Source organism: Scleropages formosus, chromosome 4 (genome assembly GCF_900964775.1).
Source record: "Scleropages formosus chromosome 4, fSclFor1.1, whole genome shotgun sequence".
Classification (NCBI taxonomy): domain Eukaryota; kingdom Metazoa; phylum Chordata; class Actinopteri; order Osteoglossiformes; family Osteoglossidae; genus Scleropages; species Scleropages formosus.
In genome coordinates, this window is record NC_041809.1 from 21,139,190 (window position 1) to 21,165,035 (window position 25,846).

The 25,846-nt window shown below is 42.4% G+C and overlaps 1 protein-coding gene across 2 annotated transcripts in view; it reads left to right on the forward strand.

Moving 5' to 3' along the window:
* The window catches only part of arhgef12b (Rho guanine nucleotide exchange factor (GEF) 12b), a 66,571-nt gene that overhangs the window by 19,619 nt on the left and 21,106 nt on the right, over positions 1 to 25,846 (forward strand). Inside the window, exons 2-4 of one of the 2 annotated variants that reach the window (XM_018755370.2) lie at positions 18,675 to 18,695; positions 20,853 to 20,947; positions 24,863 to 24,961. In XM_018755370.2, the coding sequence (XP_018610886.2) occupies positions 18,675 to 18,695; positions 20,853 to 20,947; positions 24,863 to 24,961 (215 nt within the window). Of the gene's footprint in view, positions 1 to 18,674; positions 18,696 to 20,852; positions 20,948 to 24,687; positions 24,741 to 24,862; positions 24,962 to 25,846 lie in introns of those variants that run through there. The other variant, XM_018755371.2, reaches the window with a different exon arrangement.

Below are 25,846 nucleotides of genomic sequence, written 5' to 3' on the forward strand. Positions count from 1 at the left end.
TTTACCCTGCCCTGTTCCTCCACAAGCCCCAACTGTGTAAATGTCTTAGAACACATTTGCTGTACTCAGCTCCAAGCAAATGCTGCTACTTTTCAGTTTTCTCTAAGCATTTTAAGCATTGTTGTGATGCATGTGTTCTTGAATGCAGATTTTTCAACTTATGGATCATCTATGGGAATTCCCTATTTTTAGAGGAAAAATGCTCCTAAGAACAGCCCTCACCACCCCTTACCACACTCTGTAAAGGAACCAACTATGTGGTCAACTTTGTAAGGCGAGTCTGTTTGCTACTGAGTCTTTATTCTCAGCAATTGATAAGGTCAAGATGAGAGCATTTACATGACAAACCAATACAGTGAAATACTGTATTCCATTAGGTACACTGTAGCCTTTGCCAGAGTGTGGCAGTGCGCTGTGGAGAAGCGTTTCGCACAGAAAAACTGGGAGGAGTCACTGCCAAGGGCTTGTCTGCCATTTTTGGCCTTTTGGAGATGTGAGGGTATTGTTCCTTTTCTTCCATTATCCAGTATCTATTAATAGCTGGTGTGCTGGTGCTGGTGGACAGAATGCTTCCTGAGCTAGGCTGCACTCTCATCCCTCCCCTATAACTGTTCCGCTGTTTTCGGAAAACTAACAGTTTTCTTGCTTCACGTGTTTTCCATTATATTTTCATAAAGTGCCAGCTGTAAAATTATAGTATTCTTGGCAAATGGCAGTTTTCAGAGGTACTTTGTCACAAATATTAAAGCAACAAAATATCAGTGTTTGGAGCAGAGGCGGGTAGAGTAGCCTAAGAGTACTCAAGTACTATTCTAAAAAAATGATTACTCATAAAATTACTCATTGAAAAAATTTACTTGAGTAAAAGAAAAAAAAAAAAAGGTATCAGGTCAAAAATCTGATCAAGTACTGAAGTTACTTTGGTTTAGATATCATTAGGGTCCAGGTTGCAACATACGTGACTTACGGTGACCTGAACTTTTGACAGCCATCTGATGAACCTTCATTTATTTTCAAGTCACGGCATTTGATTGTTACATCTACCGATGACTGACTCTTCTGTCAGCTGTACAGTAAGAGATTGGCTGATTGATTATTGACTTCGTCTCTAATTGCTGACTATGCAAACTATAAGGATATATACAGTATAATCCTCAATTTACAATGGGCTTCTCTTACAATTATGTTAATTGGAGGACAGTCCGTAAGGCTTTTTAATATTATGAATCCTAGGAATGTTAACAGTTACAATACAGTTTTAACTCAACTTGAAAACAGAATGTGCTATGCAGATGAATTAGATATGATCAATTATACTAGTAAAATACAAAATAAAACACCAGAGTCTAATTGGTATTAACTATGATTTAACTAACCTCTGTTACAATTTTTTGCTTGTATACTAATCTGTTTACAGGGATGCAAGCTTGTCTCCCTTAACAGCCCCAAATGAAGTTATTTCATTCAATGTCCATTTAGATAACATTTTTCCAAAGTGATTTATAACTGTTTTCCAATTTGTTGAATGCTTGAGAAGTTGAGTATAGATGCCTTTGTGAAAGGCAGTATAGCAGTGAAAGGACTGGGATTAAAACAATCTGGAGGTTACAAGTCATTATTCCATACCACTGGACTAGTGATGAACCCTTTATAAGACAACAAAAAGACAAAGTAATACTGTTGACTTATTAGGGTTTCATCGGTAGTCTCATGGTTTGGAATAATAGAAGATGAAACTGTCCACTTCGTTCAGATGCTCCAAATCCGAAGAAAGGTAAAACTTTATAAGATTAGCCACATTTTCTGAGTTTGACTAAAGCAACTTATGTTAAAGTATTTTACAATTCTTTACCTATTTACATAGCTGAGTAATATAGTGGAGCTTTTTTTTTTTTTTTTTTTTTTTAGGCTAAGTACCTTGCTCAAGGTTACTACAGCCAGAGCTGGGAATCGACCCTGTGACCTTTGGGTCCAAAGGCAGCAGCTCTAACCACCACACTACAGTATCTAACTGTTAATCTCCAAGCAGGCAGGATCTTCATAGAGGAATAGCAATGTGGTGTCAGGCAACACATTTCTCCAGATTGACAGCAGCCCACCAGCATATGCACGTGCATTTCGGGGCTATCTGCCATGCTAAAATGTGTCTGACAGCATCAAGTGCGACAGTCATCATTAGTTGTCATCTTTGTGGACTGGCCCAGAAAGTTATGTTTGTCATTGAAGCAAGTTTTACATTAGCTAATCATACCGGTATGTCTGTCTCAACTAGCTATCATCATTTAGTGTTAGATGATGATCGGGGGTGGTTTGTATTATTTAGCATTATTCAGCATTTACTGCCTGGGTTAACCTGTCTTCCCCCATGATGTGTGCTGTATGCCCTGAGTGTGTCCCAGATTGGTCTGGGGGTGTGAGCAGGGTGTGCGCTGTTCACTGCAGTGTGTCTAGACTGCAGTATCCAGGTGTTTGGGTGGAGAACTGGGCTTGGGGGGGTCCATGACTGTGCGTACATGTGTGGTCCAGTAATGAGATGCAGAGGTTAGCTAACGGGCCCTGTTTGTTGTAAAGATGTCAGTTTTTGTTAGCTGCAGGCATGTATGTGTATGCAAGTGCTTCCCTCCTTTAGCTGAAGCTGAAGTTGATTTAAAGAAACAATGGTCTTACGTAGTGCGTTTGAGTTTTGCATGCTTCTAGTAAAATATTTCTTCATTTTAAATGAAAAATTAAAATTTAAAATTGAGCTCATTGTAATTAAACTTCAAGCACCTAGCTTCTTCTTTTGGTATTTATAGTAAGGTTATAGATAAATAATGAATAGTTTAAAAATCCATCTTCCATCCAAATGAAAACTTAATGGAATCTGTTTTTTTTTTTTTCCTCCCCCCCCCATGTCAGATGTATTCATTTTCTTGAAGTTGTGTGAAGAATTTGGTCCTTCACTGACCGCATACTAGTGGGCAGTCAGTCGCTTTGGAAGCACCCTTGCACTCTCCATGAGCTCATCCATTAATCTGAAATATCACACTAATGAATGAACTGCATAGGCAGCTTCTGCCACCTGATCTGCCTCTGTTTGACAGGTAGGCTTGTTAGTGCAGCGGCCTGTATCAGAGGAGAATAACTTGAAATCTGAATGTTTTCCTTTCCTCTGGAGCAGTGGAATGCTGGGAGTATTGGTTTCAACCTCATGTGCTGTTGTGAAGGGGGAGAATGTTCATATCCCTATGGGGAGAAGTGTGGTCAACAGCTCAGGATGGGTCATAGTGGCTTTCCTAGTTGTTCTAACCTGCCTTGTCATCAGATAGCAAGCTATCTGTGAAAACTGTCACGAAAGGTTCTTACAGTGCCTCTGGAGTGCCATGCCATCGTCCTGTTTCTTCTGTCAACGTCAGATAAACAGATCTCTGTTAATCTGTTTTGGAAATAACCTGTGAAGGTTTCTGTGGTTACCAGTTCAAGTCCTTGTCTCCGTTTGCCTCAGTAGGTTCTGTTATGTGTTCAGGAGTTTCAGTGACGCCTCTGAACAATTGTGTTTTGCAATGTGCCTGGTCCTCCAGCCATCAACCTTCACTGACCACAAACTAGTTATAGGTGCTATAGCTATAGGTGCTTCCTGTGAGCACATACAACCGTGACAGATCACATCAGATCACACAGCCTGTGAATTTGTGCTTCCATGTTGTTGACATTGTATCTGAGTTACCTTTCAAATGCATTTGTTACATTTTCACTGGTATTTATAAGTGATCTAATGAACAGTCTTGCTATCTAACATTAGTATTGCTGGGTTAACAAAACCTATTTGGCTTACCTAACAGTATCCAGCAGCATTATATGTGAAAAGTGACTTGTAGTTGTTCCAACTGACTCAGCTTGCTTTGCTAAGGGACATTTACAGGGAAACATTGTGATGACTATCCATCTGTTGAAGTTGATTTCTTGTTTGCTGCTCTTGGATTGCTATCATATTTGCCAGGTTTTCTATATCACTTTTATAAGTTAGAAACCTCTGAAGTCAGAGATAATGCATCATTTACCCAGTTAATGAAATACTGTAATAATTTAAGTTTTTGGGTACAGTGAGAAACTCACATGCTGTATTCTTGAAGGACGAGTAATGTTACACTCCTTGTTACCACTGTCTAAAGTTCAGTATTTGTTGTTTTATGCTGGTTACTCCAGGTAGTGGCATTAGCAGCGAGCTAAAAATAGCAGGAGACCTGTACAATGAGGTCAGCAAGCTAAAGATAGGATTGCTGAACAAAGACTTGCGCATTTTTACTGCCCTTTCTGAGTGAATCACATCCATTCTTCAGACCGAACGGTCATTTTGCTGACCAAACAAATCTGGAATGTGGGTTAAATGTGCTCTGTCTTAGTTCTTGGATGGTTCTGTGTATGTGGGGGAACTCTTTTGTTCGTTGGAAATATGACACAGTGTAAGGATCATCTTTGGTTGCTCTCTATGTACCTGTTTGTGGTTAGTTTGCAAGACTGAGCAGCTACTGTAGATCTCACTGCATCTATGCTGCTCTGACATATCTAGAGATTCTCATGCCATTAACAGTCCTTATGAGGTCTTTGTGAATGTGTCTGTTAAAACCTCAATTTCCAGAGAGAGGCCTCTGAACACTAAAACAACTCTCAATTCCATCCCCTAGGGTATCCAAATCATGTACATTTACATTTATTCATTTAGCAGATGCTTTTCTCCAAAGCAACGTACATCTCAGCAAAAATACAATTTGTGCATTGCATTCCATTAGGAGAAAGAGACATAGTTGCAGACGTGATAAAGTAAACCTAGTTTCTTTCCACTTTATGCACCAATGTTCATCGCACGATTAAGTGCATAAAATGCAGGATAGATTAATCCTGATCTCCTTCCCACAATTTTTTTTTTTTTTAATATAAATGTACACAAACATTTACATACAATACAGGAGTAGCGGCTGTGTAAAGGCTTATCTGGGCATGAGCATAACGTTACGATGCATGAACATTTACATCATACATGAGGTTGAGAGGTCATGGGCAAAGTGAGTCTGGAAAAGGTGAGTTTTCCATCCCTTCTTAAATTTGGACAGAGTTTCAGCTGTTCTGAGTGAGAGGGGAAGGTCATTCCACCACAACGGAGCAAGAACCAAGAACCTCCGTTTTATTTTTTTGTGCGCAGGACCACCAAGCAAGAGGAAGTAGACAAGCCAAGGGGTCTTGTTGGGGTGTAGCAGTTGATCAAGTCTTATAAATGGCTAGGAGCAGTTCTATTGATACATTTGTAGGCAATAACCAGGGTCTTGAATTTGATCCGGGCAGCTATAGGAAGCCAGTGCAGTTGAAACGCATAGAGGAGAGACATGGGAACGCTTTGGAAAGTTAAACATAACTAGTGCAGCAGCATTCTGTATCAGCTACAGAGGTTTGATGGCATTAGCAGGAATGCCACACAACAGGGGGTTGCACTAGTCCAGGGATGTCACCATGGCCTGGACAAGTAATTGGACAGAGTCAGTCATGAGGTCAGGATGGATCCTGTGGATATTATGCAGGCTGTAACTGCAGGTCCGGGTTGTGGCTTTGATGTGCTGAGAAAAAGATAGACTTGAGTCAATCGTCACTCCCAGACTCTTAGCTGAGGAGGTAAGCAAAATAAGTAAGTTGTCATGATCTCTCGATCAACCTGGACAGGAAGACAGGCCAGCTGGGAGATGAAGAATCTCTGTTTTGGAGAGGTTGAGTTGGAGGTGGTGTGCAGACATCCATGCAGAGATGTCTGACAGACAAGCAGCAATGCTTGCAGGAATGTCTGATGCGCTAGGTGGAAAGGAGAGGAAGAGCTAGGTATCATCAGTGTAGCAGTGGTATTTGAATCCATGGGATGCTATGACCAGGCCAAGGGAGGAGGTGCAGATTGAGAAGAGGACCCACTATCGAGCCCTGCGGGACACCGGTTGAGAGAGGCAGAGGAGAGGAAGAAGAGCGCTGCCAGACCACTTGATAGGATCTGTCAGATAGGTAGGACTCAAACCATCTTAGTGCCGCTCCTTTGATCCCATGCTAAGAGAGGAGAGTAGAATCCAATGCTAGACAGTGGCGAATGCTGCACACGGATCGAGGAGGATGAGTACCGAGAAGAGGCAGGCAGCTCTAGCCAACTGGAGAGCATCAGACGCCGCCAGAAGCACCGTCTCCATAGAGCGACAAACTTTGAAACCCGACTGATATCCATTGAGGAGATGGTTCCAGGTGAGATAATCAGATAGTTGATGAGAGAAGGAGGAGGAGGATGGTGGCGGAGGACACAGAAGGGATGAGAAGGTGGCAAAGAGTCTGTGTGGTTTCTTTAGTTGCAGACTGTATTTTGTTGTGGTAGAAGGTAGTTTTAACTGAAGAGACAGCAGAATGAAAAGTAGCTAAGAGTAGTTTGTAGGCATCCAAGTCCGAGTGTTTGGTCCTGTTAGCGCGTAACGTATCGATCAGCCATGTGATGGCACTGGGGTGTGCTGGTCTGGAAGATAGTGGACAGAGAGAGTCAAGGGTGGAAGATAGGGCAGAAAGGAAAATGTTAGTGGTGTTGTCTATTGATAGATCTGAGAACTGTGCAGCAGAATGGAGAGCGAACAGCATGGCAGAGGCAAAGAGGGAAGGTGAGAGATTTTAAGTTGCGGTAGAAGGTGACAATGGGTGCAGAAAAAGGGAAGGAATTAGTGGTGAGGCATGGTAGAAAGGAAGTGATCAGAGACATGCAGCGGAGTAATAGAGAGGACAGGACAGCCACAGTTACGGGAAAACAAGGTCAGGCAATTGTCTGCTTTGTGAGTAGGAGGGGATTGGGACAGGGAGAGATCGATACACCCTGGTAAGTAGTGTATCTAGCATTGTAGTCATCTTGGTGAATAAGGTGTGTGGGCTAGTAACACAACATAGTATCCATTGTAATTCGCTTTGGAGAAAAGTGTCTGCTAAGTGAATAAAATGTAAATAAATGTAAAAATTGAAGGACTGTAGGAGTTGCAGAAGGCCGCTTGCATGAATGTCGTCGACATGCAGGTTGAAGTCACCCAGGAGAATCAAAGGCGTGTTGTCCCCTGGGAGAGAGCTCAACAAGATGTCAAGGTCATCCCAGAAGCAGCTGAGAGTGCCAGGAGAGCGATAAAGAACAACCACAACAAGAGTGATTGGGGCAGTGATAGAGACACCATGCAATTCAAAGGAGGACAGATCATGCAGGTGGTGAGGGAGAACAGAATATTCCCACCGGGGAGAGATGAGCAGGCCTGTGCCTCCACCTCTGCCGGAGGGACGAGGGGTGTGAGAGAAGGAGTAGCTAGTGGAGAGAGCTGCAGGTGTGGCTGAGTTGTCTGGGGTGATCCTGGTTTGTTAGGGCCTGGAGGTTCAGTGAAAGATGGGAGGCGTAGGCTCGTATGAAGTCATCCTTTCTCACCACAGACTGGCACTTCCAGAGTCCTATGGAGAAACTGAAGCAGGGTGGAGGGTTTGACAGACGAGGATAAACCAGATTACTGTAGCAGCGGGAGCGTCTGAGTCTCTGGCAGTGGTGTCGCACAGTTTGGTTGTCGTAGACGACTTTGATGTTTGACATGTTTGACGCATGATCCCTAGCGGAACATGATAGTGAGGACAGAATTTGCGTAGTGGCAGTAGCCTCCCTCGGTGGACGCCCGCAGGTAGACTCCCTTGTCTTTGCACCCTGAGTCTTCGCACCCAGAGGCTGCCACTATGGGTCACAAGCTGCTGTTTAAACCAGGCTGATTCACATCAGCTGAGAGTCCTAATCGAAACTACTCCGACGATGGTAACAAAAACAACAGACTTGATTAATTTATTGACCGAGTCACACCACTTTACAGTATGGGACACAGAATTTTTCGCTTTGCATGCGCCCTAACAAACCGCAAATACAATAAAAATAAGTACAACCGACAACTACGCATACACACAACTGATTGCTTCTATCTATCCACACAACTACATGAGAAGAATGTGTGTCAGGATAAAGTGGTAGCAACAAATAAACTTACCTGAAACATGATGAACTGCAGCGACAGACCTCCGACGCAAAAGATAATGCACAATGATGGTTCGACTTGTGATTTTTTTGAAGTTACGATGGTACAATAACAATACACATTTGGTAGAATTCGTATTTTGAACTTTGAATTTTGATCTGTTCCTGTGCTTGCGATATGCGGTACGATACTCTCTCCTGATGCTGGGCAATGGCAGCGAGCCGCAGCATCCGCTCAACCAGGCTCGCGGTCTTTTGCGATCATGCGAACGAGTGTAAGCGACCGATATTGTGTTGAAAGCATTTTTTTTTTTTTTATTTTGTGTTTTTGCATCTCATTATGTCTACTAAATGACTGTGTGTCTTGCTTATATTTGCCCAGCTGTAGTCTATTGTAAGTGTTCTGAGCACGTTTAAGGTAGGTTAGGCTAGGCTGTTTGGTAGGTGCGGTACTGTATTCTTTTTCGACCTACAATTTTTCCACTTACGATGGGTTTGTCGGAACGTCACCCCATAGTACGTCTCGGAGCATCTGTACATGCAAGTTGCTTTGTTTAATATAGTTTTAAGCAGTTACAAAATCCTCAGTATCCTATTGCATGATGTATGGATGAGTGACCCATTGTAAGTAGTGTATCTAGCAGTGTAAGTCACCTTGGTGAATAAAGTGTGTGGGCTGATAACACTACATAGAGTTCACTGGAAATTGCTTTGGAGAAAAGTGTCTGCTAAATAAATAAATGTAAACGTAATGTCAATATTGCTCTCCCTGTCGCTATATCATCAGTGTTTGATGGCACTTGATGGCACTCATACTTCCCACATACTGTTTGTTGCTTTTTAAAAATTCTAGGGTGACAACAGGAGAACAAGTGGTACAAGAGTGCTAGAGAGGCAGGGAGATGCTAAGAAGTAAGAGCAGCGCCTCAGGAGGAGGGGGCAGGAATGTGCTACAGAGGCAGGCAAAGGGGGCGGGTTGGTAAATACAGGGCCCCCAGCTCTTTGATGCTAATTCGAGTAGACATGCTGATACTGCTCAGCTTCAGAGTGAGTGCTGCAGGGAGGAAGACTTACTTTCAGCCCCACAATGAAATGCAGAGATTGTCCTACAGTAAGTAGCATTCCCTCTTCACTCTCCACAAGCACTTGCAGGGTATGCGTTATCCCCTCTTTATAGACACAGACAGCAAGCGGACTTGTGAGTAGCTTTTGATCCCTTTTCAGATGATTGCACTGAGTGGAGATTCACAGTTTTTTCCTCTTCATAAAAGCAGGCAGATGAGCACCATGCTGCTGTAGAATGTAGTGTACAAGGTTGGATGCACTGGGCACAAGTGTGGTGATGGACAGTGAAGCATGTCAAGCGTGGTCTCCAGTATGCAGAGGGATCGTTGGTTTTTTGGATCCCTAATTAAAGGCTTCAAGACATGACGGCAAGGGGGCTGGGTGTCCATGACCCTTTGAAAAAGGCCCTGTCGGAACTCCCTACGGGTCATTGCTTGGTCTCTGGATGTTCTAAAGCAGCTTTTTGGATTCAGCATGATAAAACAGCCAAACATGCACACACAGTGAAAACTATGTCAGCTCACTTAAGCTGCTAGCAAAATGGTTCATTCTTGAAGGGTTTGGCATTTTGCTCCTTCCAGTATGTTCTTCATTTAGCTCAGCTTTATTCTGATCACACATGCTGAAGGGCCACTGTGCAGCAGTCAGGTAGAAAGGACATCCTATAGGAGGTAGAACCCAAGCTTGTTTTGTGTAATTTTTCACAGATATGTTAAGACAGGGATGAAGTGAATCCAGGAACCTGCTCTTCACAAATCAGCTACAGACAGCCCATTAAATATTTGCAGTTTATTAGTTGAGTGAGTGCTCAATTAGGTATCATTAGTGACGCAGATAGGTGATGGGGTTTTAATATACATTAAGGAAACCTATTTGTGGAGTACACCAGGAATAAGGCTTTGAGATGGGCTGCTGAAAGAGCTCCACTCATTCAGAACAGGTTCAGAAAATACACAACATATAAGCAATTATTCTGTTGTCTTTCACATTTGTTTATACTTGCTAACATTTAGCTTTCACACATGGTGTAGTTTGTCCATTTTGACTTTCCTTCAGCTTCATGTTGCCGATTATTCAAAGGTCCACCGATTTATTCAAAGACAAGACCTCAACTTTTCTGTCTCGGTGAAGGTGCGTTTCTGGTCAGCTACACCCCTTTTACTCTCCTTCTGATCCAGAAACTGCCAGGATTTGCTAGATTGCTATATAGGTGATGGAGTCATTCACACCATACTGGGTGGTGTGAAAGAAGTGGCGTTTTTAGGGAGGAAGGGTTGCGTGCAGAGACAGATTAGATGTGACGGCCAAAATGGAATGTAGACTGTCTCATCTCCTTTACTCTTGTGTCCTTGCCTCATGGAGCACTCTGACTGATTATTTACATTTATTAATTTAGCTGATTCTTTTCTCCAAAGCAACGTAGTGTTAAGGTCACTATTATTAGTGTTACAAGCTTACAATTATTTCCCCATTTACACAGCTGGGTAATTTCACTGGAGCAATTTTTAGATTTAATTTTTCTCACCTTTGGATCCAAAGGCAACAACTCTAACCACTATGCTACCAGCTGCCCTGTACATGCTGATTAAAGCAGGATCTCAGGGATGAACCAATAGCCATAGTGCTATGATGGTCTCTGTCTATGGGAACCGGATGCACTCCAAGACGATACTTAGAAAAACATGTCTTTTCTCCTTTCTGTGGTGAGGTACATACAACTTTACTTAATGAATTGTGCCCACCAGAGAGGAGTATCTTTTCCTGTTGTCTTTGGCCAAGCAAAGCTCCCCCAACCCTCTTGCCTTAAGCGTTGTTTGTGAAATAAACCTACTGCCATCACCAGCTTCTCTACAGACACAACAAGATCTCATTGTCTTCTTTTGTGCTACGGGCTGGTCCTGTTGGCTCCACCCACCCCCTGTGCATTCTGTCAAGATTTATTTTAAAAAAAAAAAAAAAAAGCAAACGACAGTCTAGCGTGAAGAAATGTACACGTGTTAGGATGTACACTGATTGAGGTTATTGGAGCAGAAGGAGAGAATCCCCTTAGGGCTGCAGCCACACCCCACCACACTCCCCAGCTCTGTGACCCCGTTGGGGGGGGGTAACGGGTGCAAGAGGAAGGAATATTCACAGCTCTCTGTCACCAAAGACCTCTTTTTAATCCCCACCAGTGTCTACTCCTTGTAGACCCTGGTCTTACCAACAGCTGGCCACCCCCTCCACAATGTGTATATTCTTCTTTACGCCACACTTGCACCAGTACATCTGGCTATGTGCACACATGTTCAATACTCCTACAGAAGATTTTAGATTTAAATATGATTAAAAGATTCTGTATTGTCTATTGGGACTGATCATCTTTGTAAAGGAATTTTCCAGTTAAATGCAGTGTACCTTGCCCACTGACTACTTCCATGATTTGCTCAGGACTTCTACAGTCTTGCATGAGGACAAGCATTTTTTGATAAAGTAGTAAAGAAGTGTTTGGTCATGGTTAATTTTTCATAAATATTGGTAGTGAAATCCTGCTATTAACAGCAGTTGCAGCTTCAAACAAGTTCTATATTCTTATGGCTGGGTTCAGAAGTCTTTTTTTTTTTTTTTTTTTGGCCAGGGATTGGCTTCTAAGCCCTGCTAAAGTCAATATAGGAGATCTATGAGGTGCTATGGAATAGGTGTCTTCCTGTCATCTGCTGGCTTTGGAATAATGGATAGATGGATTGGGGAGTGAATGCACAGAGTGGTTGTTTTTCTCAGGTTTTTTTTTCCCCAACTTCTATTCTTACCCCAATTTGCTTCATGGAACAGGCATTTAGTGTGGGGAGGGGGGGGGGGACTACAGTGGATAGTTTAGGTTAACTAAAGTCAGTCATCAATTCATGAAGTCCTCAAACCATCAGCATACTCTTGTCACTCTTCTTATCTACCTCCATGGTAAGTGCTGGGTTTTTTGGTTAATGTCACACCTTAAGGGTTTTTCTGGTAAATACCCATGTTTTCCACCTGGAGAATATGCAAACCTTGGCTTTCTGCTACGAGGTGCCGTAATCAAGGGACTTGGCTTTTTCTCACCCCATGGGTAATATTAAGGGGTAGATGGAATCTGCATCTGGCATTTCTCAGGAGCCAAAACCAGACCTCTGGGGTTCAATTCGTCCCGTGCCCACACTTCAGAGAGAGCCGGTCACCTCCCTGGGTGACTTGTGTTTAGTTATGGTGCGCTGATGTTGATCGCTTGGATTTAGCTGCCTGAATTCCCTAGGCATGTCTTTGGTCACAGTCCACAAACAGGATTAACTCTGCTGCAGCAAAGGCTAGGAGCAAGTGTGAAATCTAAAATCTGAAATAATTCCTAATACCAGAGTTGACCCAGTAATCCACAGGAGATGATTTGCCCCTAATGGGAAATAAACTGTATTCCTAAAAACCTTACAAAAAGACAGTAGTCTGCTAGCGAGCTTGATCGCTGGTATAGTTGGCACCTTTTGTACAAGGTGACTCAGTTTTAGGTTTTTCGTCTTAATTGCTTACAAGGTTTACGCATTAATACAGCTGGGCATTTTTAATGGCACAATTCAGTGTAAGTGTCCTGGTAGGGTTACTATAGTAGGAGCAGGAATTTAAACTTGTCTCCTTTGACTGCTAGGTGACAGCTCTAACCACCACGTGATTCCATGTGCTACCCCAGATTATATAATTTGTTTGCCATTTAATGGAGTTTTGTTTTCCTTTTAGTGATTTACAGTACTTTACTAATTTAAACAGCAGTTCATCTAACTACAGCAGTTAAATATAAATTCCTGTTCAAAGGCCAATAGAGCAGTGGGAGGATTAGGATTCGAACAGACAACCGCTTAAGTTACAAGTCATTATCCCTAATTGCTACACTGACTGTCCCATAATAAGAAAACCTAGACACAAGGTAACAAATGGCCAGTAAGTTCAGATGCTTGAAATCCAAAGAAAGGTAAAACTGCATTGGGTTAGTCCCATTCTCACTTGTTGATATGCTCAGTCTAGCTAATTGGGAGTTATATAGCTTGGTAGTGATTTATTTAGGACAAGTTCAGAAAATTATTTGAATTGTTTTAACAAATGTGAAAATTTGTCATAACTATGCCGGGTGCAGCTTTTGTACTAAATGGAAGTAGATAATTCACCAAAATAAACCTTCAAAAATCTGTGAACTACCACTGCTGACCTTCAAACTCTGAGGCATGTGCAACTAGCTTATTATTCAACATTTTTAACATCAATTAGATATGTCGGAACTCTCTAGATATTACTTGTAAACTTACATGTTCACTTATGTGAGTGAACGTTGTAAGTTCACTCGTGACTAAAACGCTTCCTACAAATATGAATTACCAGCTTCTGGGTTTCAGTTTGTGATTACTGATAATATTAATTACTTATGAATGATACTTTTTGAACCTGTGTAATTTTGAGTTAGGAGGGTGCGGTGGCGCGGCAGGTTTGGCCGGGTCCTACTCTCCAGTGGGTCTGGGGTTCGAGTCCCGCTTGGGGTGCCTTGCGGCAGACTGGCGTCCCATCCTGGGTGTGGCCCCTCCCCCTCCAGCCTTGCGTCCTGTGTTGCTGGGTTAGGCTCTGGTTTCCCGCGACCCCGTATGGGACAAGCGGGTCAGAAAGTGTGTGTGTGTGTGTGTGTGTGTGTGTGTGTGTGAGATTTTGAGTTTTATTAATTTTATTTTAATTTACTGTCAACCTCTATTAATGCAAAAAAGATTTAGTACAGAGACTTAAATTAACAAATACGAATTGCCTCACCATATAAGTTAAACATGTATACAATTCAATTCTTGGAGCACAGGGAAAAAAAAAAACACTAACATATTAAATATATTTAAACTTACACTTCTCCTGAATTCACTTCCTTGGAAGCAAATGAACAAGGTTGTCAATGAAGGCAGGATGCAACAATTATAGCTTTATTTAGTCAACACTAAACTCACTGATCTTATTGCTAGCAATTTTGGGAAATACAGTCGACAAAAGTCACCGCAAATGTCACCGTGATTGATTGCTGACTATAGCTAGTGAAGTCCGCAGAAGACGACATAGTTTTAAGGAGAGGAAGGTAAAACATTAAATGTTGTAAAATTTCTAGTGACGAAAAGAGGATGACAAAAATTTAACAAATGCTAATGGTCAGTCTACTCTGAAAAGTGCAATTCCTGTAGGGGAAAAAAACCCACCTCTACTGACGACAGGACGCATTTCTTATGAAGATCCTCTAGGGGCACGCCACTGAACAGGTGGCTGTTTTTCTGCCACTCGTGGCTGGCATCAGGCCATGAAGACTCAAATGACTACTGGCACTTTATAGATGTTGTTCATGAGAGCTTTGACTTAGCTGTTGCTGGACGTGTGTGATTTCATTTACGTTGGCTAGTAGCTGGCAGCAGCCCTGCTGCAGGGCTCAGCGTTGAACGGAATGTGTCGATGCTGCGTATAGTGGCCTACAGTGAATCAGCCTGAGATGCCGCTTCAGAAGTCGTGCTTTCAGAACAGATTGTTTACAAACAAAAGGGATCAATGTTGGCGTGCGGTTCCCATTCCTGCCTCCTGCCGCCTCAGTGTTTCGTGACGGACTCTGATGGTTATTACACTTTCAGAGACGAACGCTTGAACCTGTACTACTACGCGCTCGATTCCGTTTACAAACGGTGATGGGTGGTGACATACCGGTTTGAGAACAACGGGCTGATTAAATAGGCCCCATTGCAACCTCAGTTTGTTTAGTTAAATGTTTGTTAAACGCCGAGTATTACTTTCAGCGTGCAGATTACATACAAGAGTGTTTTATTTAAAGGAGTCTCATTTCTGGCACAGCTGAGCCAGCAAGAGGGCAGTGGGAGATGCCAACAAGCTGTCTGGCGAACACTGAGCAGAAGGATGGGAAGGGCAAGATCCCTGCGTCTGTTTTGTCTCCTGTGGTGGGGGGTAGCAAGCCAGATCCCAGACTGCTTCCTCTTCACATGTAGCCTCTGCTGCTGCCCCACCCACCCACTCAGGCTGTGTTTTGAAAGCTGTTCACAGAGCAGCGCTCGTCTATGATTCCTTTCTTATTCCGACCGTCCTCACCCTCGGCCCTTTTGGCTGGACACACGGCTTTTCTCCCACATTAATACAAAGTCTCAATTGAGCACAAGTCAAACCCCCCCCCCAGCTGGCCCTTCTTTTCCAGTCATCTTTGCTCCTCAGTGTCTCTTTAGCTTCTCTTCGGACAGTTCGGCGAGTTTCATTTCCCTTCATTGCACCATGTCCGTCAAAGCAGCCTTCTTAACGTCCCTTCATCCAGAGTCTACTTTGCTGTCTGTCTCTGCACTGATAGCCTTTTTGCTTTATTCAGTAAGTGAGTTGCACTGGGTTTGTATGGGAAGCCAGGATAACTTTGCTTCTAGTCAGGAAGGATGTTGTGACATAATGGTGGGAGTTGACTTGCCAGATCCACCTTGGAGGGAAGTCTCTTTTCTTGCCGGAATTCATAATTGACAAACAAGTCCAAATTAGTGCAGGGCTTTGCACGTCTTACCTCTTTTGCAAGAGCAAATTCCACTTCCTTTGATGTCATTTCTGGGCCTGCTATCATGGTTCTCTGTTACTGGAACGACAGTTCGGCCACAGCAGTTTGCCATATACAGTGCTGCTTGAAAGTATGTGAATCCTATATGGATAGTCATTATTCTTGTTGAAAAGACTAAAATAAACTTATAAAGTCTAAGTTGTTGAGATAATCTCTTAAAGATATTAATTAATGACTTGCACCCCCGATTCAACTTGCCTACTTCGTTTAACCAATGCAACTTTGGATTCACTTTCTTTTGCACCTGCACTACTTCAATTTTTTTTTTTTTTTTATTAAAACTACACACGATTTCCTGTAAATTGACACATGGAATTGATCATTACACTCCTATTATATATTAGCCTTCTAAAAGAAAGTAGAAATGCATTCCCTATTGATAAAGGGCGGGGTGTTAATGTGGTTGTGTACACAGTGACTGTGTATTGGAGCAACTGTAGACCTGCAGGATCCCATTCAGTGTAGCACCCTTACATGGATGGCCCTGCCCTGGTGTGTGTGTGTGTGTGTGTGTGTGTGTGTGTGTGTGTGTGTCGTCTTTCACACTGAAGGCTTTGCTGGCCTTGAAATTTCCTTTTGGAATTTTTTTGAGCATTAAATGTGTTTGAGGTTATGCTGATGATTTAACATCACCTCTAATTTCACAGATGCTTTACTTGCTATTTTTATACTGATGGCTTACTTTTGACCTTGTTTTAAATATTTTTACTTTTTACTTTTCAGATGGGTGATACATTTCTAAAGAGAAATGAAAACTTTTCAGTTTGTTTCTCATTTCACATCTTGTGTGGATAAATCATTTATTAGCAAAATGGAATAATCTTTCATGCACTGACTCATCAGAAGCTGCTTGTCAGATGACTTTTTTGGGGGTGGGGTACCCTGTTGCTTATTGTAACGCATTCAAAGGTATTGCACTTCGATAAACGCATTGTGTTTGTGCCTGTGCAAGTGATCGGATTGCCTGAATTGGCAGATGATTGACAGTGAAGCTGTTGCTTTCAGGTTGCTGTCGGTACATCATTGTGCCTTTCAGGTAATATTACATGGGCCTGTCTGTCTTTTAAATCCTCAAATTAACCTTCAGTTGCCTCTGCTTTGACCAGTCTGTATCTGAGGGAACTTGTAATTTTCTTTGGCTACCCTATCATCACACGTTGGTGGGATTTTAATGCTCTGTTCATCTGTGAAACGTCTTAGCTGACATGTAGTTGTTTTGGTACGATCTCTGCAAATCTTGCCCCCCCACTGTGCTGCGGCTATGCCCAAACCAGTAGCAGTGAACAGATTTTGAAATGTTACTTTCCCCTAATGGACACTCAGTATGCAGTTACCCCAGTGCAACATGCATAGTGGAGCAACACAAGCTCCTCTTTTCCTTGATTCCTTGATGCTTTGTCCTTTGTTGTTTGGAAAAGGCTTGTGGGACATACAAGCAGTCTTGAACAGAGGCTCATCAGGAGTAAGCTAGGGCTTTGCCAAAGCCTGCCCCCTACCTTCCCTTCAGCTAAGAACCCCCCCCCCCCCCCACCTTCCCCTGTGTCTCCTACTCCCCTTTTCACACACTCAGGAAATGGGAGCCTTGCCAGAGTCGCTCGCTGTTTCCGGGAATCTGTCCCACAATGCCTCAGTGTAGACAGTTGGCTTGACGTGAGCGCCATTGTTTCAAGCACCGAACCATTGTTTCAGGGAAGGAACAGCAACAAAAACAAAAAACCACCCGGTGAAGGGAGGGAATGAAAAAAAAAAAAAAAAATCATAATTCCCCAGCTATTTATAAAAAAGGAATTGAGCAGCCTTTACTTGGGTAGGATGTTAATTTCTGAAGGACCTGCCAGTCAATGGGGTAGAGGGGGGGGGTCAATGCCTGAGGTGTGTATGGGTTTATTTCCAATTAACAGTATGCAGTTTGCAGATTAATAACTGTTAATGGAATACTTTATCCTGGATTTTTAGTCTGAAACCAGGGAGCAGCTTATGTGTTATCCAGAGTAAATGGGCCATTGATGGACCTCATTGTGGTTGGACAGCAGCAGACAGATGACGTGAACTGAGTGAGAGCACTCGATTTTTTTAAATGAAATAAGATAAGGAAGAGATACAGGTCGTTGCTGATGACAGCTCTGTACTGCTTTGTTCACTCGACTGCCATGGTGTACTCATATAAATTCGTTCAATTTAAAAGTTTTCAAAGATACAAGTGTCTAATTTTTAACAATTTTTTGCACCTTTTTAACTTTCTTTAGTTATTCATAGCAAAAATCATCTGTGTTTCTGCTTCTCACCATTGGTTGGGAGTAAAATGCACTCAGAAGGAATGCAGTAAAGGTAAAAGCCTACCTTCATTCTACACCCTTCCATCCTCTGATTTAGGACAAGCAGTTACTGAAGATGAATAGATGGTTTCTGATAAAGGGAATGTATGGAAATGTTAGATTAGAAAACTATTGTCGCCTGCTTTGTCTTAGTTGTTTTAATAGCCTAACCTGTGTTAGGTTGTAAATTGAGGGATGTGTCTGTTATTAACAAAGCATCGATTATCATGTAGTGGTTGGACATAGGAGAAAATCAAGTTGTGAACAGGCTTTTGGATCCCACTTGCATTTCTGAGTTGAGGACCCAGTGAACGTACAATAACATTAACTGTCTTTGAGTCATTTTGAAGTAATTTGATACCTGAATATTACAGATTTGCCCATATAGGATGGCTGTTTGTTAATCCAAATGGGATAACTTCAAGTTTTTACAATCTGAAAATATTTGATTTATAATATTTGTATTTTTCAGTATACCAAACATTGGACCTTTCTTGTTTGTTCTATCATTATTTTTAACTGCATTGCCTGTGCATGCACAGATTATGGCTATGACAATGTGATTTCATACTGGTAGGTTGATGGTGCACTGTATGCATTATAACTCTGTAAACAGGCTATATAAGAGAAATGTGTTTCTTTTGTCTTGCAGGTTTCCCAAAAAAGCAACCAGGTAAGAAGGGCACCCTTTGTTCTTTTCTCTTCAAACTCTCTATCTACATATCTACGAGTATTGGTATGCAAAGCAGAAAGAAGACACAGAGCCCCTGCAAGTCAGTGGCCACAGCAGCCTCTTTGGGGGTTGTGTCTGAGCTCATGGTCTGAAACGGATGGGAGGACAATGAGGCCTCTTCTCCAGTGCACCCGCCATTGTCCCCTCTCGGGAACAGAGGCCCCTCAGAGGGAGCTGAGAGCAGCTGTGCCAAGGGGACTGACCTCACTGCCGGCTCTGAGGGAGGGCTTCCACTGCATGGGTGTAGAATGGGGGACAGGGAGACATATCTCCGACTTTCATAAATACGTCATTTGTCCCCTCCCTACACACACAGTCTCTCACACACATTTTTTACAGCCTTAGTGGGGATTTTACATTGAAATGTGCTAAATGCAGTCTACCGTCATTTGATGTGGTCTAGTTATTTTTTTAATAAAGCATAATAATGTTCTTTTCAATGTAAGCATCTTTATAATATCTATTTTTCATGATGTAACACAGGAAAATGGAAACACTCGATTACATTTCACTTAACTGTCCCTAGGGGGTGCGGTGGCGCAGTGGGTTGGACCGCAGTCCTGCTCTCCGGTGGGTCTGGGGTTCGAGTCCCGCTTGGGGTGTCTTGTGGACGGACTGGCGTCCCGTCCTGGGTGTGTCCCCTGCCCCTCTGGCCTTACGCCCTGTGTTACCGGGTAGGCTCCGGTTCCCCCGTGACCCCGTATGGGATGAGCGGTTCTGAAAATGTGTGTGTGTGTGTGTGTGTGTGTTAACTGTTCCCCATATACAAATCTGGCAATACGTCCTGAACCACAAATCTTAAATTTTTCCAGTGATTTCCTGGTTCAGTGACTTTAGGCACGGAATCATTTGAAGACACAAAGCTTCAACACGGAGCCCGTGGCCTGAAAAAGCACAAAAGCTAAAACAGCAGAACTATGGTATACACTGGTTTCCTGCTCTGCTCTGGGCATGATGTTTTTTTTTTTTTTCCTCCCCCCTCTCTCTCTCTCTCCCCTCCTCCATTATTCTTATGATGGCTTTCATTTAAAGCATCTCATAATCTGAATAATCTTAAACTGGTCATAATGCCTCAGGAATAATTAGGCATTTTCTAAAATGAATGTAGCATCAGCATGCTTGGCCGATAAAACTCATTCTGATTTACACATTCATTTAATCGACTTTTTTGATACTGGAGAAAAGGGCCTTACAATGTTAGGTTTATATATTTAGCAATTTGAAATAATTTACCCACTGATACTGCTGCATATTTTTGCTGCAACAATTCAGAAAGACCTGGCGACCTTTGGAGTGCAAGTCCACAGCTCTAAGCACTATGCGACCTGCTGGTTTACCTTGAATTATTTGATGAATATCTGTAATAACAGTGAGAAAAATCTCCAAAAATGTTTAAATTATTCTCTTTAAATGGAAAAAATAAGAATCATTATTTGTTAGCTACTTGTAATGATTATGTGCCTTGGTTAATGGTTTGAAAAATTTATCTGTTAAGGGGCTGAATATACCAAATGAGATCTGGCAAAAACTATACTGTAAGTGCACAGTTCTAGTAAACTTTTTTATATGATTGAAAAAATTATTTCCATTTATGGGTTTAATGTCTTTATTTTTTAATTTATTTAGAATTATACAGTGGGACAGACTAGGACCAGTGCTAATATCCCTCTGGATAGCCCAGAGGCCTTCAGAGGTCACACTCTTCAACATGCTGTCCTGAAATGCCCTCAGGTGCCATGTAAAGAATGTAGAAGCAGTAGCTTCAGCTCCTAGTTGTGTCTGATTATTTTTTGAGTTCAGGGTGTAACTACAGTCGTCCGTGTCCTCTTGAGCCGCAGCGTGGTCTGTCACCTTTGTTCCAGGTGCGCTTGGTTAACTCGCAGAGACTGTTCTAAGGGGGCCTCTCTCTAGTGTGGAATCGGCCCGAATTAGTCCGAAAAAGGCTCCGTGATTAGTTTGTGCACTCGGAATTAGGGAAATGATCACACATAATTGTTTTACTATGTGTCTAATAGTAGGTTGACATGCTCAGAAGCTGTGACCCAAGCTACCCTGTCATGTTGGAGGAATTTTAAAGGCTCCTGGTGTCACCCACAGGACAAGCAGCATTCTCAGTAAGGACCATCCACCAGACAAGAAGCCCAAGAGCGACAAAGCTGCAGTGCCCCCCTCACATGAGTTTGACCCCACAGGTAAGCTCATAACAAGCGTACATCATACACTTTTTCTTGCAGGGTTGTTGAATATACACATTGTTGCTTTTACTGTGTTTTTAATGACTATTCGAATGTGTTTTTGGAATTTTATTTTTTCAGTTGTGGTTTTTTTATGCCTTTGTCAGTGTATGTTTAAAGGTTATAGTCTCCTGATTGCTGTAATATTAAATATTAGAACATGCCCCATACGATAATTTTGAATCTACTCAGAATTGTGAGCATTTCAGTGATTCTTACACAAGCAAATCATGCATTCATTTTCTAAGTTATTTTGCTTACTTTTATTTGGATTTTAAGGTGACATTTAAAATATTTTTATTGAAGTTTTGAGCTCTATCAGTAAAATGCAAAAGTCTCAAAGAATGCTTGTCTACCTGTCCTGTATCAATAGAGATTCACCATCTCTGGGAATGTAGTTAAGAAACAGACTTGTGATGGACAAGATGTGTGATTTGATGTAGTTTTAGTTTTTATGTAGTTCATAGTGTTAAAATGAAAAATGATTTTAATTAAATTATTTTGTATTTACTGATGCTGTGTTTACATATTTGTATAGCTATAGCCATAAATAAAGCGAGACATTATGCGTTTATTATTTTTCAGGGATTTTAAACAATGTTTAGTTTTAATGTAGTTTAAAGGTGATAGGTGTTTATACTATAGTGTAGTAACATGACTTCTTGGGTTACACCCTCCCTCCTCCTGTTTTTCTGGGACACAGTAGACCTTGATGAATAAGAAGTTATGGATGGGAGTGTTATTTATTATAGCTTTTTCAGAGGGTTTTGCAGAACCTAACTCTGTAATAACTGGAGAGAGTAATACAGAAGTGGACTTTGATGTTATTCAGCTTTTATTGAATGAGACTTGGTGATACATTCATAACTCCAAAGTGAATTTTATCTAGTTATGAGCAGTGTTCTGGTCCCCATTATGTTTGTATGTTGAGGACCCAGTATACTTCAAATGAAACACAGCAGCCTTGTGTCTAGCTGCTCTGTATGAAGAATCACGGACTGCTCCAGTCTGAATTTTTGAGTCTCTCAGTAAGTTACAGTAAGTGAAAGGCAGTGAAACTGGTAGATGCATCAAAGCACTGTGGCTGGTATTGGATAAATCTTTGACTGGGTGTCTGGCTGAGAGATCTTTTGAGAGGACTGTCTGACCAGCAGGCCAGTATATAGAGAACCAAGAGGTGCCAAGTAGTGTTATGACAGGAGCATGGATGTGTGACCAGGTGGGCTTACTACTTTTGGACTTTGGATATGCTTCCAAAATCACTTTCTGTCTACCTTTCCAGATCTCCTTTGAGTTTGGTGGCAAAAAAAGGGTGATTCAGACAGACAGTAATGTGAGCCTTGTGAAAGTAATTAATTAATTTATTTATTCCTTTGTTTGTTTGTTTGTTTGTTTTATTTTCGGAAAGAGTGAAGCATCAGTGTTGTTTTATGCACTCTGCAAGTACAGTAGTTTTTAACAGTACAACAACACTTATTCGGGTTATTCATTTATACTGTTCTCATCTTTATGGTTTGGGGGGGTCCTCAGTGCCCTTCAGCTACTTTTCTCCCTTGTTGCATGATTTTAACATCCATTATCTGATCTGTTTTTAAGTTCAGTTGTTTTATTTTGACATCTCGTCTAATTTCTTTTGGAGTGTGGATACCCCGTCCTGTGCTCAAATCTGCTGTTTGAAATGCAGTGGTTTCACTTACAGCCATGCTTAGAGAAAACCTCAATACCGTATTTCACGAAAAGTTAATGTGGCCTTTATTTGCTGTTATCAGAATGTGAAATTAGCAGTAAAAATATATTTGTATATCACAGTATTTCTACACAAGTTGTAATTGTTGATAATTGAATGATTAATTATGGCTATTGGTAATTTGTATTGCATGAATATAATGAAAACTTGTTTTGGTGGAGCAGAGAATGGGGCCATTGTGAGCAGATTTGAGCACAGTGCTGTTTCCTCTCGATTCCCTCGCACTGGCAGGACGGGGATTTCCACACTTCTCTTAACTCGGTTCTTTTTCCTGCCTAATTTGTCATTTGAATTTGGTGTCCCCTGTTGACCCCCCCCCCCCTCCATGCATCCTGGTTGCGCTCTGCTGTAACTGTGCCACACTGCACAGAGCTGCCAGTGCAGAAGAGCGACTGTGTTGTAGCTGAGGGGAAGCCGGAGCCCTGCGGTAAGCTGGTCCTGTGTGCCCCTGCAACCACCACTTTGGACCTCATCTCCCTAACACGTCCCTGTGTGCTCTCAACCTGTCTAACACTATTCCTTCCTTGCTGAATGTTGCAAAGCTTTGGGCCTCCTCAAGGGGTGGGGTGAGGAGTCACCAGCACACTAGTCTCACTGGTATGGACTAGCAGAGTTCGAAACACGTAAATGGCAGCTGGAGGAATGGTGCATTGGGCACCTGAAAGTTGTTCGGTTGAGTTTCACAACTCTTGTAATCTGGTTTGTTCAATATTACGTGGAATAGTAAGGGTTTTTCGCAAGAAAATGAAGAGTTAAAATGAGTTGAATAATATGTCAACATCAATGGAAGTGAATAGCTGTAATTAGTGATGATTTTCCCCACACTGGATCTTTCAACACAAATAACCTTGAGTACAGTCTGCACAGATGCGATTGCAGGATGTCACCCTGAAGTGTGTGTTTGCACAGCAAATACTTCATGTGTTGCAGTTTGGGAAATGATCACTTTCAAAGAGTTGTGCAAGAGAAGGGGGTAGACACACCTGCCCATCCATGTCTGTGCATCAACTAGACATCCATGTGATGTTTGGCTTCCATCATGGTTTGTAAATGCACTCTTTCAGTTAGCCAGGATGGCAGGGGAACAAATACACGTGAGCTAATGCTCGGTTTCAAATGACATGAAAGTCCTTTAAAGGAAAGAAGAAATGCAATGTTTTCTTCGTGAAGGGGAGCCTTCAAGACATGGGGTGTGAGGTGACTGTGTTGTCAGTGAATGACGCTGAGTGCTAGGGGAACAGCGTGCCCTGCGTTGTGACACGGAGGCCCTGTGTGTAGGGGAACTTCCACAAGGAAGTGCCTTTTCTCCGCTGTGTTCATGAAGGTCATTGTGCCATGGGCTGCTCACTGACAACCGCCCACAACATTCTCAGTGCCGTCCACCCACCTTTCAGCATTGAGGGGCAGTGTAAGAGCATTCTGCAAAAAAACCCTATTCATGATCTCCTCGAGGACTCTGCGATTCCCCCACTGTGATAAAGGTGAGAATGTGTACTCAGCAGAGCCTACTGCTGTGGATATGTTTTTGAGTTCCAGGTGTTAATGATAAGTGAGTGGCAAGACTCTCTTCTGTGGGTGTTTGTCGGGTCCGGCATCTTACTAAAAACCATAGCATGTTCTGACTGCTATGTATTGGCCAAGTCTCTCACAGACACACCCTGCAACACACACTCAAAGGCCATGGCGCAGTGTGTATCCAATGGGCAAGGAGTAGCTTAGGACCTGAGGATTGATGCTAGGTTGTTAGGAGCTGCTAACTCTGGTTGTGTGTTAAAGATACTTTGTAAGAGGCTAAAGACCTTGCCCCAAGCAAACACTTAGACCAACCTGCTAGAAAATCATTGGCCCACCTTATTGTCCTTTTGTTTTGGAGCTCCAGCCCACCCCGTGCCACCCTCCCCCAGCAGTGTGTGTCCAGTTCAGCCATGGAACAGTGAGACTTGCAAGGCAGCGTGTGCTGTGCTGTGCCATAAGACTCCCACTTGTAGTTGAATTCACTGTCCAGTGGGTGATAGACTGTACAGAGTGGCACGTATCACGCCAAAGGAGGAAATATGAAATTGTATATTTCGGCCAGCATTGGCGTGATCCCCTAATCCTTATCCCTCTACTGTTCCTCTCGGCAGGGCTCGTTCAGCGATGTGTGATCATTCAGAAAGATGACAATGGCTTTGGGCTGACTGTGAGCGGAGACAACCCTGTGTTTGTGCAGCTTGTCAAAGAAGGTAAGCACCACTGCCCCACCCAGTGGGGCTCATTCATTTCTTTGTGTCTGTGTATGCAGTTGCACACATGGTATTTTTATGTGGCTGCATGTGTCTGACTGTAGGTTCATCTATGCTGTCATGTGCATGTGAGGGAGTAAGCATATAGGCCAATAGGCATGGTGTTTATAAGATTTAGAACAATATTTACTCTGGTTTTATATTGTCAGTATTATTAATTTCCTGCTTCTAGAATAAAGAAAGATTTTGCATCTCTTTTGAAAAGATCCCAGTTACATTAGAGTAAAACTTTGCTTTTGAATCAGGGAACATTTGTCTATCCCTACCAGAGGAGTAGTAGACGGCAGGGTTTTGATCCTGAAAGTAAGAACAGCCTTTGTGAGTAGTGTGTCAACATAAGCAGCTCAAACAGTGGCATTGTGTCTGAGCATTAGCACAATCCACAAAATCAGTCACCTTCTTGAAATTAAACCACTCAGTGGGGTTGCCATAACAAATACATGTTACTGTCACTTGCATTCCACTGTTTCACTGAAATTCGAAGAATGTAGCATCCAAATGGGTTTTTCAGCCCTAAACAGTCCTGTTAACCACTGGCCAGAGCTGGAGCCTTCCACCCAATTGGTGATGCAGTATCTACCCCTGTTGACACATGCAGACAATCTCTGCCGACGAAATGTGCCTAAGTGTTATTTACCGTGCCCCTGATTGAAGAGGGCAGATCGTCTCAACTGTTTACTGTTTGTGGGGCAAATGCGTGCGATTGCGCTGCATCTGACCCCCACCCCTCTTTTTGGACTGTTATCCCTTAATGATCCCTCTTTCCCTTGATGAGCCTTCTGTTTGGGGTTCAGCCCTACAAGCAGCCCTTCACTTATGTGACAG